Source organism: Mastigoproctus giganteus, chromosome 1, assembly GCF_048544385.1.
Source record: "Mastigoproctus giganteus isolate SK-2022 chromosome 1, ASM4854438v1, whole genome shotgun sequence".
Lineage (NCBI taxonomy): Eukaryota > Metazoa > Arthropoda > Arachnida > Uropygi > Thelyphonidae > Mastigoproctus > Mastigoproctus giganteus.
Genome location: NC_143575.1, coordinates 237,769,078 through 237,782,630, shown reverse-complemented (window position 1 = coordinate 237,782,630; position 13,553 = coordinate 237,769,078). Strand labels below are relative to the sequence as shown.

Genomic DNA, 13,553 nt, shown 5'->3' with positions numbered 1-13,553 from the left:
TCAATCCCTTATGAGATGTTACTGCATAAGCCAGAACATGTTGGGATTACTGGTAAGATACTAAGACGGATTGCAAGGTGGCTGTAAGGCAGAGGGTTATGATTAATGAATATTCTTCAGACTGGCATAATGTCAAAAGTGGGGTCCTTGGGGACTATTCTATCCCCCAAGGATAGGATAGTCTCTGATCTTCATAAACAACATCAATGAAAGGATATTGGGCACAATCTCAAAATTTGCAGATAATGTAAAAATTGGGAGAGTCATTAATGATCAGTGCCAAGCAGTGGCCCTTCAGGATGACTTGAACAGGTTTGAGAAATGGTCAGAAAAGTGGCAGATATGTTGTAATACACTTGGTGGGGTTAAATTAGTAGAGGAAGAATAGGATCTGAGATATGATTCAGGCAGATATAAAGTTCTCTGAGCAGTGTATACGGGCATCCAAGGCAACCCATAGTGTCCTGTCAATGATTTATTGAACAATAGTTTGTAGGATAGGGAGGTCATAATCCCACTGTATAAGGCAAATATAAGATTACACTTGGTGTTCATGTATGGAGACCTCATCTCAAAAAAAGACATTGAGCTTCTTGAAAGCATTCAAAGATGGTCAACTCACATGGGGGGGGGGGGTGCTAGTCCTACTACGGCAGATCAAGAGAGTTCTTTGATTAAGAATATGAAGAAAAGTAGCATAGCAAAGAATTATTTACAATTTTTTTAAAAATAAAAGACCCAAAAACAAAAATATATTAGATTAGTATTTTGCATGGGGTGAAGGTTGAAAAGTAAGAAGTTACTTTATAGCAGAAACTTAATTTTCATTTAAGATATATCTAGCTATTCAGTTTTTAGCTTGTATAGTATATAAAAAAAAAATTATATAATTCATATTCAGCTGCTAGTCAAATATTAGATTTATAATTACAGTGGATTCCGGTTATTTGGGCCACCGGTTAATTGGGGCAGCTGTTTATTTGGAGCAAATCTTAAAAAACAGAACCCAATCGAGAAAATAGCCAGGATTTACTTCGCTTAATTGGGACAAAATGCCGTTTAATCGGGGCAGAAGACCACAGCACTGAAGATTACCCCACGATTGTCTCCAACCGTACCACGTAGTTCGGTCGAATTTCTGGAGGTCACAACCATAAAACAATTAGCAGTCACCTGTTTATTGGGCTTTTGTGTTAGTGAAATCTATCATAAACTGATAGTAAACTCGATCTTATTGAATTTGCGATAATACCGACAGCTGGAATTCTGTGGATTATTATGGTGAAATGTGTTTACACTTCTATGGAATCTTCAATCATATAAAAAAAAAATAATTTTCAGGCTCTTCTCTTCATTCCTATTTTTAAAGCTTTGTAATTTGTTACTCCGTTCTCACTTGCACGTATCGTGTTACTTGCAATTTGTGTGTGCACGGTGTTCTTTGTTATTGATTGCTTATCTTTTTACTGTTTTAAATATTAATCCCCACCCACAAATGACATTGAACAGAAATGTCAACTAGTTTAGTTAGTATGTACATATTACAGTACGTATTAATTATTCCAATTATCACGTATATTCTTCCGAATTTTACGTATCATTTAATTTTTTAATTGGTAAGGTAATAAAGGTAAATTTGTACTTAATATATCTTTACTTTTATAGCCTATGGATAATATTCCTCCTATTTTCGCTAATTAGAATCGCTGTTTAATAGAATTAAAATTCAATTCACAAATGTGATCACAATGACCGGCGCTTACTACACATCGTATAGTGAACGGTACTTTACAATGGTGACTCCATCGTAACGTGATTTGATTGAACAGTGAACCAATTGTAAAGGGGGGGGGGGAGTACATTGTATTTTTAACTATTTACGTGAAACTTCGGATAATTGGGGCAGCCGCTTAATTGGGCCAAAATGCACTAGTCCCGATGTGTCCCAATTAACCGGAATCAACTGTATATTAGATTATAATTTAAAATTATGCAAACAAGAGAACATATGAATTAGAGGGAAAATAATTATAACTGGAATAATTATAAGGAAATCAATCCTTAGTCAAAGAGTAACCTTCTAATGGAACAAGTCACCTAGTCCTGAAAAGGCAGAGAGCTTATGTAGATTTAAAGAGGACTTGGATAAATACCTGGAAGAGGTAGATAAAATATAAAACTTGGGAGAAATTGTTTGTTGTTATTATTATTATTTGGTTTTTAGGAGCATTAGCAACTAAGGCCATATTGCTCCGGGGATATGCGGTGGTCATTCCCTGACCTTTCCGCATCCTCCGTATTTGGTGGTCACGGGCTCGAACCCCAGTCTAATCAAGAAGCATGTGCGACACATTGCTGCTCCTGCCCACCTAGCTATGGAGGCACCAAAGGGACAAATTGTATTTCGTTATTAGTAATTAATTATATAATTTTTTTTAACAGCAAATGCTACATGCTACATAAGCTTTGCTTCCTTTTACCATTCTGCCTTTTTAATACTATGTATTATACAAATTGGAATGGCGCACATACTAATATAAAAAAAAGCCAGCCATTTTTTTCTGTATCCTTCAGGGTACAAAGAGAAAATAAATACAAAGCTGAGAAAGAGGAGATAGTTCTCTCCCAAAAGTGATGTAAACAGTGATATTTACACAACTACCCAGTTACTTCTTTGTGGGAAATAGTAAATGCACATCTAAGATACAAAATCTTTAATGGAAAATATTACCAATATGTGAAGTACTGCTTCACTGCAGTCTACAGAAAACTCACTCAAAATATTTTGTGTGAAGTGAATTACATTACTTCATTTAATACACACAATTTTAAATTAAATTACATTTTGTAAATGTAGTTAAAAATGCACATAAAATTCTACTCTATGTCTTTTTTGAAAAATCAGATATTGTAATACAATAAATTTTTCCCTTGACAGACTAGATATGTTTCTTAAAAATTGCTGACTGAAAATGTAGATGTCAATTATGATATACAGCAATCTCTTTCAACTGTTTTACTAAAGTCATTGCTGCAGTAGAGATTTTATACCTGTTTCACGTTGCACTGCCCATTATTACATCATTTTCAAACAGCCTTAAACAATTCTATGGGACAAAACTGTTAGGCACAAATACTCACAGAGCACTCATATTAAGAATAGAGTTTGCACAGCAATCATTTTGCCTGTTTTAATACTGTTTGGAAAATGTGTATCATGCATACTCTGTATGAATTAGTTAGTCCATCCTTTTGTTCAATTTTTCATGTTGCACTTTTCCAGAGCACAAACTATGACATTAAGAGAAGACTGACAGATAGAATCAAATCAGAATTAATTACAATTAATATTCCTTACTGAAAGTCAAAATTAGCATGCTACCATTGATACAGTTCTCAGATTCAGTAGTGAGAATTCAAATTATACAAATGAAGGCCAAAATTTGTAATGGGAGGAAGAAAGGTATTAAAAAATGGGTGTACAACTATAAAAAGAATGAAACCTTATTCCTTTAAAAGTACACAATTAAAAATTAGCATAAATATTTCCTCTAATACAGTAATGAAAAACTAACCAGAAATTAATTCATTATCTGAGCTTTTGCAGGGGGGATGTTTTTGTTCTCTAGCAAAGAATATGTGTCAAATAAAAATCGGTCTTGAATACTGCAAATTTCATTACTGCATATGCTAAACATTCCACAAACAAAAGCTAATTCTGAACATAAATTTTGGATAATTCTATAGAATAACAATTTTTTTCAAAACTAAATGTAAAGAGGTGGTAATTTAATTTAATCTTGGTATCTTAAGAATGATATAGTCTATTACTGGTGCTTTTTTTTTTTTTTTTGTGAATTTAACTTTAAGCTATCCTAAGTCCTTTGACAACAAAACTGTAAACAGGTGAATGTAATAAATAATAGCATAACAAATATAAAAATCTAAGGCATTAATCTGGAATTGCAGATAAAGACTAGAATAGTGAATGTACATACTTTTAGCACATGACTAAACTTAATGACATGAAGTTTGCCATATGCACTATTTAAAAAAAAATAATAAAAAATAATAAAAAAAAAAATGTAATTTTTCATATTGCCCAAGGATGAGTGTTCAGATGACAGATGTAAGCAAAGTCCTGAGAAGTACACAAGCCTCTAATCTCTATATCTTTTGCCCCAGTAATAGGATAACTTCATCTGTAAGCATGGGGAGGATCTTTACATATTTTGGTGGTCATTTCAACCTGGAAAAATGTAATGCAAAAGTAAACACCAAAATTTTCTGTTTAAAATTTTTTATAAGCAGTAAATCTAATAAATTTAAATGATATCTTTAAAAATAAGTAGTCGTGAGATAATCAGATAATCATGTATTTTCACTGCACTGGATAAGATCCTTCCATATATTCACTTCTTTCATATAGTTGACATTATTATTAGACTATGTAACAAAAATTTTTATATTAATTTTCCCCGTTTCTTTCATAATTTAGTTGTACTAATTACAATATTGGCAGGGAACTGCACAATTAATTTTTTGCAATTACTATATTATTATATTAATTACACAAATACAGTAGACTCTCGATTTCCCGGTTAATACAAAAGTCCCCAACATATGTAAGAAATACGTTCCAGGACTTCTTACTTCGTCGAGTTTTACGTAACTCGGGAATGACTAATAACATATTGCTACTATATTATTATTGACAAATCTGAATTCCGCATGGTACTTGTTAATGTTTGGCCATTTTGATACATCCTTATTATAACGATTCCTTAGAGATTTAACAGATGCACCGTTTTCAAACTTTTGAATAATTCCAAGTTTCTGTTTAACTGAAAGTGCAACTCTTTTGCATTTACCCATCATTTTCGCAATTTCTAAACAAAAAAAAAAAAAAAAATTCCGACATCCCTGACATAATAACGAAACAAAATTTGTTCTTTTGCGCTACAACGAAACACAACAATCGACACGATGCACTAAAACAAATTAAACATTTGGTCTCTTTTTTTTTTTGAGCGGCGGATGTGAAGACAGTGGGGATTGCAAGATAATAGGTACACTAATCTCCCAATGACGACTTATGTCACTTATTTATGACTTGCAAAATATCTGCTTATACCTATTCTAGTTATTACTTGAATTTTTTTTGATTTCTGGTTGATTTTTTTTATTCTTTTTTAAAATTTTATTTGGAGTCTTCAAGTGTCCCGGTTAATCGAGAGTCTGCTGTACTTCCAAATGCATATAATTAAGCTTTGTCAGATTTAAGACTGTTTTAGCTAATTATTTAAAAATAATACAGCAAATTAATAAAGGTTATACTTGGCAAGGTGTGCTTCTGCTACCAGTTGAGGATGTAAACCATCTCCAGATACTATAAAATGCATGAAAACTGTATATGGTGATTCTAGCCTCTTCTGAATACCAGATAAAACTTTGGTTTAAGTAGTTTATGTGAGGAAGAGAATCCACAGATGATCCCAGTTCAGAACAATCAATGAAATTAGAAACTCCAGAAATGTACCAAAAAATTATAAAAAAATTATCCTGGTCATGTATAACAGATATATTAATTATTAAAAGTGTCTATGACTGCTAGCAAATATAATATTTTTGGGAGTTTGGTGCTGATCATCCTCTAGGAACACTTTTCCATTTCAAAAGCCAGTTCTTGATGGGTGTCAAGAATGCTGACATTTCTGCAGCATTACACATGCATGATGTAGATCCACAAGGATTTCTTTCAAGGATCATAACTGATGATGAAATGTGGATGCATGCAATGGAAACACTATGGATCACTACTACCCAAAAAATTGAGGCCTCAAACCCTCTACTGCGAAAATCATGGGCACTTTTTTTTTTTTTGATATGGAAGGAATTTTTTTACAGACTACGAAATGTGGCAACAAAGTTCCTGGAGTGGTGCTGTTGCAGTTCAAACTTCCTCCAAAAGATAGAGGTACAGAGATTGTCAAGTAGGCCAACAGGATGCAAGTATGAAAGTTAGTAGCATTAACGCTTTGTGTCACGATTTTTCAATGGAGAAACAAACAAATATCAAATTTTGATTTAAACCAGTGAATTCTGAAACATTGTCATACCATCATGTCTGAAAAATATGAGCAGTTCAAAGATTTGTTGTTATTGTTGTTATTTGGTTTTTAGGAGCATTAGCAACAAAGGCCATATTGCTCCGGGGATATGCGGTGGTCATTTCCTGACCTTTCCGCATCCTACGTATTTGGTGGTCATGGACTCGAACCCCAGTCTAATCAAGAAGTGTGTGCTACACACTGCTGCTCCAGCCCACCTGGCTACGGAGGCGCCGCAGTTCAAAGAAGGATGTGCACAATGACCTAATAAGTGGGTGTCTGTCACCTCTCGAAATGAGGACACAGTTGCAAAAGTTTGGGAAATTGTGGAAAGAATTGCCGTTTAATCCTCACAGAGTGATGGCTGATGAATTGGATATGAACAAGGAGACAATTCGTCAAATTCTGTAGGAGGATGTAGGGAAAAGGAAGGCCAGTACAAAATTTGTACCACATAGCCTCATGGATGAGTAGAAGCAGCAAAGAGTATCATCATGCAGAGACTTCATCCAGACTTGTCAAGATAATCCAAATTTCCCTGCCTGTACTATCACTGGAGATGAATGTTGGGTGTTTCTGTGGAACCTAGAAACAAAGCATCAGAGCAGTGGACTTCAAAATCATCACCAAGGCCAAAAAAGTTTTGTTTACATCAGGTTCAATATGATCCTGATCATGTTTTTTGATAAATAGTATGATTCATAAGGAATTTTTACCTAAAGGAGAGAGAATCAATGTTGTGTTCTACATATATTTGCTTCAAAGACTACTGAAGGTGAGGCCACAATTTTGAGAGAAAGGCAGCTGGTTGTTGTGAAGCCACTGTACAGATCAACCATCCACCCTACTCTCCCAATCTAGCACCAGAGGACTTCTTTTCCAAGGTGAAAACTGCCCTCAAAGGAAAGAGATTTCAGGATGTTTAGGACGAAAATAAACATAACTGCTGAACTGAACATTATCTCTTTGAATGCCTTTGATGACTCTTTTCAGGAACTTTTAGAATAGTGTAATAAATGCATTCATTCAGGTGTTGGTTTCTTTGAATAAAAATAAAACCATTTTTGAGCTCCTTCACTTTGTGTTCTTTTCATTGCACCAGTCCGGGAACTTTATTGCTACACCTCGTACATTCCACATAAGAAAATGTTCACTGGAGAAGCCTATGCTGCTGTTTCAAAAATTTAAAGATGGGACATATAGGAACAGAGAAGAAAACTGGCATGAGGTGTCTTGCTTCTTCATGACAATGCCCCTGTACAAGTCCCATTCAAAAATTGCTATTCCAGGAATTAACAGGTAATTACATATCATCCAGTAAAAATAATGGAATTACTGTTGAAAGATGCAATGCAGGCTCACCTTAAAAGGAATGTAGTTATACAAAAATTGCAGCATGGATCTATTAAGGGGATATCTTGTTTGATCAATCAAATTGGCTACTATGATGTCGTAACAATGAACTACCTATCTCTACACACACACACACACACTATATAGAGTGCAACCACTCTAAAGTGGACACTAGGGAAAAAAAAAAGTGTCCCTGTATAGAGGTCAGGTTTAATAATTCAGAAAAACTGAAATTCAACTGTAACTAGTCGCTTATAGTATTTTTTTTTTTTAATTATCACTTGTATATATTTGCGTTTCAATGAATCAACTTTTAGTTTAACTGGCTTTTAATAAAAAATGGTTATAGAGTGCTTTCTTTAGAGCATTAATTTCCATTACGGATAATTAGATCACTAACCAGTTTGTCTATATTCATTGTCTACAGATTTCTTTCAATCTGATAGGTCACAAGCCAATAAACCTCCTTAGCATGTCAAAGCCTGTTCCTTTTAAATTTTTATGTACAGTCCTGCTACAAATAGCAAAAAATTTCCTCCTGCCCCTTTAAAATTATGTACAGTCCTGCTACAAATAGCAAAAAATTAACATTAAAATTAAATTTGGTGAGAGCATATTAATGACATTGTTCAACTGTAGCCATCACCAATCTAATTTGTGTCACTGCCTTACTGGAGGACCCTCTAATATTTCAGGCTGGGACTAAAGTCTGAATGTCCACGACAAGATATGTCCCTTTTAGAGAGGTGTCCATTAAGAGAAGTTTCACAGTACATAGATTTCAGTAAAGCTTTTGACCCAGTTCCACATGAAAGACTGCTATAAAAATTGGAGCAGTACTACATTAAGGGCAAGTTACTTAGGGTAGTTGTTAATCAATTAATTTAAAATTGAATGGACTAATGTTATTAGTGGAGTCCCTCAGGATTCAGTGTTGGGATCCTTACTGTTTCAATATTTATTAACAATACTAATGAAACCAAAGGTTGATTGGGTGGTAAATGACAGGAATCAGGGCATACCACTACAAGGCCTAAATAAATTAGGCCTTGTTGATAACTGTTGTTTATCAATGTTTTCAACATTGATAAATGCAAGATAGTGCATATGAGCAGCAGTAATAACACTAATTGAATGGTACCACACTCAATAAGACAGGGTCAGTTCTACAGTCCAACATGAAGTTCTGCAAATGATATAACCAGCAGGGACAGGAAGGTTATCATCCCATTCTACCTGTCTATACAGGTATAAACATACTTGTATAAACAGGTATGTTTATACAGGTTTGTTGTCTTCAAATGTGTTGAAACTGTTCGAGTATAAGAATAAATCTTTACAAGTATCTGCAATGGTAAGTTTAGCCCTATAATGTTCAGGGTATTGTCTCTTTCTGGCTGTCCTCAACTAATGGAACCCCTAAGGCATTCACCAGACATCGAAACACATTACCACAGTGGGTGGTTCCCATGCTTTTCTATTCAGAGAAATTGTATGGCATTCTAAAGCCTGCAAAGCTACAATATTCATAAAGTAAAAGTACTTAGAAGAAAGTTGCACTCTATATGTCTTCCCCTTCTCCAAAAATACCTAAATGAAACACAACTAATGAAAAGGAATGGTGTGATTTGCTGCATTACTTGTAGGGACTGGACTGTAACATGAGCTGCATCGTGATCCCTACTGGAGAACTGCCTAAAAATTCATTATAATGCTAGACAGCATTATGACCTTTGACAAAAGAGCAGACTTCACCCAATCAGTGGTGGCCAAATATTACTAGAAGGAAAGATATAAGAAAATGGAGTGATGTCTTTCATCACATTCCTTGTAGGCAGCATAATGTGAGCTACATCAATGAGGCTTTCTGCCTAATAGGTCATCATAATGCTAACAAGACAGAAGACTTTGCCCAATCAGTGGCCGCATATTACTGGCAGGAAGGACATAAATTTCTGCCAGTAATGTGCTTTTAAAATTTTAAAACTCTACTGGTTTATCTACCAGCATCTGCAGCAACAGTTCAGAATTAACAGGGACAATGAAATTCATATGCACTCTATTTCTGAATCACTGGTGCTGCATGGGCACCCCCTCCCCACAATCTCCCCATTAAGCTCTACTCATTTGCTATTATCTTCCCTCTCCCTCCTTCAAGAAACCTCCCACCTCCTCCCTTCTCTCTCTTCACTCCTACTAACACACACTAAACATACTCCCCCTACACCAATGCATAGATAATCTCTCCTGTTTCTGTATTAATCCACTGACAATATTGGCCCTGCTGCCACCTCCACGATACATACCTTTTTCAACATGTAATGGAAATAGGGGAATGGGGAAGGGATTCAGATTCAAAGAAATGGGACAGGTGACTGGTCCTATAATAGCATAGTGTGTGAGTGTGTGCATCACCTTCTGGCCACTGATGTACAGTATATATCCTCATTTATCCTCAATCTTAGCCAATGTTTTCTTAGTTGAGAAAGGCTCCAATAACTGAGAAACCGAAAGTTACTATCCACTGTTTATATCAGATTTATTATAACATATTTTAATGAGTTTTAACTAGTTTATTTGAATTGGTTATATATGTCATTATTTTTATTGCTTTTTATCCAGTTATTTTAATTTGTACATTTTATGAACTTCATTATAAACTGGCTGGTGGCTGCAAGAATTTATACACATATCCTATTCCAGACTACAGAAGATTCTTTACTTATTGCTGAAATGACATTTAACTTTGTACTACTTTACTTTTGTATAATACTCCTGTTTTGACCTACCTTTCAGTACTACCTAGTGTATGTTTCTTTTGTTTGAAAATAAAACCCCAAGCATCTAGAAACTGTTTTGTATATTTCTTTCACCCTTGTTGCCCAGTTTCAAGTTGTTGAATCTTTATAATCGTTCTGTATATTAGGGGCATTATCTGTTAACATAACAAGACTTTAGTAGCCTACCAAGTGATGCACACCCAATTTGGGCAGAATAAGAAGGTGCAAACTGCTCTGGTTCAGAAGGATTTAGTTCTATTAGGAGACTCCATTTTCAGGGAAATAGAAAATATTTTTTGTAATAAGGATAGGTGGCCTAGAACCAGGGTATGTCTGCCAGGAGCAACAATTAATGATGTCACCAACAGATTGTAAGATTTTAAGGGAGGTAAAGAGAATATTATTATTCATGTGGGGACTAATGATATTAAGCACACACGATCATATGATGACAAATATAGGACCATGCTGAAGAAATGCAGCGAGTTTGGTCAGAATGTCTATGTATATGCAATTCTGCTGAAGCACGAGGAGGAGGAGGGATTATATGCTGAAAGCCTTGTGGATTTCCATGGCTTGTGGATTTCCATTATTATCAGCTTGGCTCACACTTGTAGGTAGAAGGAATCTGTTTTGTAGAGACGGGATACATTTAAACAAAGGTAATGCAAGGGTTTTTGCCAGTATTACTGAGGATACTTTAAAGGTTCAGGGAAACTGCTAGTTTGGAGGGGACAAAGGTAATATAAATACATGTTTACCTGATAACACTGGTCAAAGTAACGCTTGCTTATACCTCAAGATTTCTGGTTTGTTACCGCAACAGATCATATTAGCAAGATGTTCTGAGGGCATAAACATTTCAAATGAGTGGGTAACCAATGACAGGGAAGCAAGCTTAAATAACTTCAAGGGGTGTGTCAGGGTAGTTAAATATACAAGAACACTAAGTCATTATTGTCTATACAGTAATGTCAGAAGTGTCGTCAATAAAATGAGTGAACTTAAACTGCTGGTTAGGACATGTAACCTTGACATAATAGGGCTAATGGAAATGTGGTGCCACCTGGAAATAGGAGATGATGAGTTTCAGTATAATATATACAATGTATTTAGGAAGGATAGGGCAGATAGAAGGGGTGATGGGGTCATGCTTATCAAAAGCAGCCTGAGAGTGACGAAAGCTTTCCCGGATTCAGATCTTTCACATGACAGTATAGAATCTGTATGGCGTGAGATAGCTGGAAGCAAAGGTATAATGAGAGTGGAAGTAGATCTACATGCCAAGAGATTGTGAAGATTATGATGAAAGTCTCTACATACAAATGGAATGGGCAAGCAAGCGTGAATGTTTTATTATTTGTGATTTTAATTTGCCTTTAATTGACTGGAGCAAATGTGAAGGAAACGACATGGGAGACAAAATTTTTAAATCAACTAGATGATTGTTATTTGTATCAACATGTCAGATAAAGCACTAGGATAAAGAATATTCTAGACCTGATCATCACCCACAAACCAGATGACATAACAGGGCTGCCGATACAGGAACCAGTAGCAGGAGGTGATCACGGAGTTCTATGGTGGATGATGAAGATAGATGTTCTATGGATGATGATGAAGAGTAGTTAAAGGCAAAGGGTTATAATTTCAGGAAAGGAAATTACAATGGCTTAAAGTGCTACATGACCTCTATTAAATGGGTAGATATCTCACAGAGAGTGAATACAATTGAATGATGGTATACCTTTAAAACATTAACCACAGAAGCCTTGAATGCACATATACCATTAAAAAAATACTTCATGAGGATTCCAAGTTGGACAAATAATGAAGTTGCCAGATTACTTGAGCAGAAAAAGATTTTTGAATTGAGAATACATTTGCAGATATCCAGTCCATAGGGCCCATCTCTCTGAATCTAAAGATGCTTTCATAATTATGCTTAAAGTTTTGCCTACTTGTTTTACTGTTCCCTTAATATAATCGGATAGATCCCATCCAACCCAGGTTCATTTTTTACATTTAGCTCCAACAATTTCTCTTCCATTTTTTTTCTCAGTTATCACAAAATTATTTAGCTCCCTGTCAGAATTTGATAGGTTTCTGACATCTCTAACCTTAAAAATTTTCTCATGCATGAATGTAAATGCAGAATATCTATTTAATTTTTTGGTAACTTGAACTGATCACTTAAACCATTCATACATAGCAGATTAATGCGATTCATCCCCTTCCTTCTAGGGGTTTACATAAGTAAAGAAGTCTTTGCTGCTTTTCCAGAGACTTCTCATAATCATCTTCAATTTGCATAACTTCCTTTCTGACTTGATTGGACTAGTTTATATCTACTGCAGGCTTATGTATCACCTATGGATAAATATCTCACAGAGAGCAAATACAACTGAATTATGGTATACCTTAAAAACATTATTCACAGAAGCCTTGAATGCATATATTCCATTAAAAAATACTCCATGAGGATGATTCCAAGTTGGATGAATAATGAAGTTGCCAGATTACTTGAGCAGAAAAAGACTGCATGGAAAATTTACAGAGCAATAAAAAGTACTGAAACTTATAACAGCTACAAATTTATCTAGTAATAGTGCCACAGAAAAGGTTAGACTGACAAAGGCAGATTATGAGAGAAATTGCTGGTAAAGAGAGTAGAGTGGGAATAAGGAATTCTTCATATATATATATATATATGCAAAGAAGAGGACAAATCAGATCGGATCCTTATGTAATGGACGTTGGATAGTATTAGATACCCCACTGATGCTGCAGATGAACTCAACAGCTACTTTGCATTGTATTTACGGAAGAAAAACCCTTTATGTCAATGAGAAATTATGAGAGTGAAGTTGAAAAATATGTAATTAATGATATTGAAATTTCACATGATTATTTAATGAAAAAACTTCCAAGCCTACAGGAGAGTAAGGTTCCTGGGGTTGATGGCACATACCCTATAATTTTAAGGGAGGTGGCAAGTGAGTGCATTGAACCATTGAGGCTAATTATGAGAGCATCACTGGACTCGGGAGAGATTCCACTGGCTTGAAAAAGTGCCAATATATTTCCAATACATAAGGGTGGTTCTAAGAGTGTAGTGGCAAATTACGGACTGGTCAGTCTAATTTTATTAGCAGGGAAAATCATGGAGACAATGATCAAGGGTGGAATTCAGGATCATTTGGATAGAAATGGAATTCTGAAGGATACGCAGCATGGTTTTGTAAAGGGAAAATCATGTTTAACAAATCTGGTTAGCTATTCTGACAGGGTCACTCATAAGCTGGATTTA

At 35.1% G+C, this 13,553-nt stretch overlaps 1 protein-coding gene across 1 annotated transcript in view; it reads right to left on the bottom strand.

Moving 5' to 3' along the window:
* Positions 1-4,198: 4,198 nt before the first annotated feature.
* Positions 4,199-13,553, bottom strand: part of Mob3 (MOB kinase activator 3) — a 67,456-nt gene continuing 58,101 nt past the window's right edge. Inside the window, exon 8 of the mRNA XM_090369166.1 lies at positions 4,199-4,249. Coding sequence (XP_090225292.1) covers positions 4,199-4,249 — 51 coding nt within the window. The remainder of the gene's footprint in view (positions 4,250-13,553) is intronic.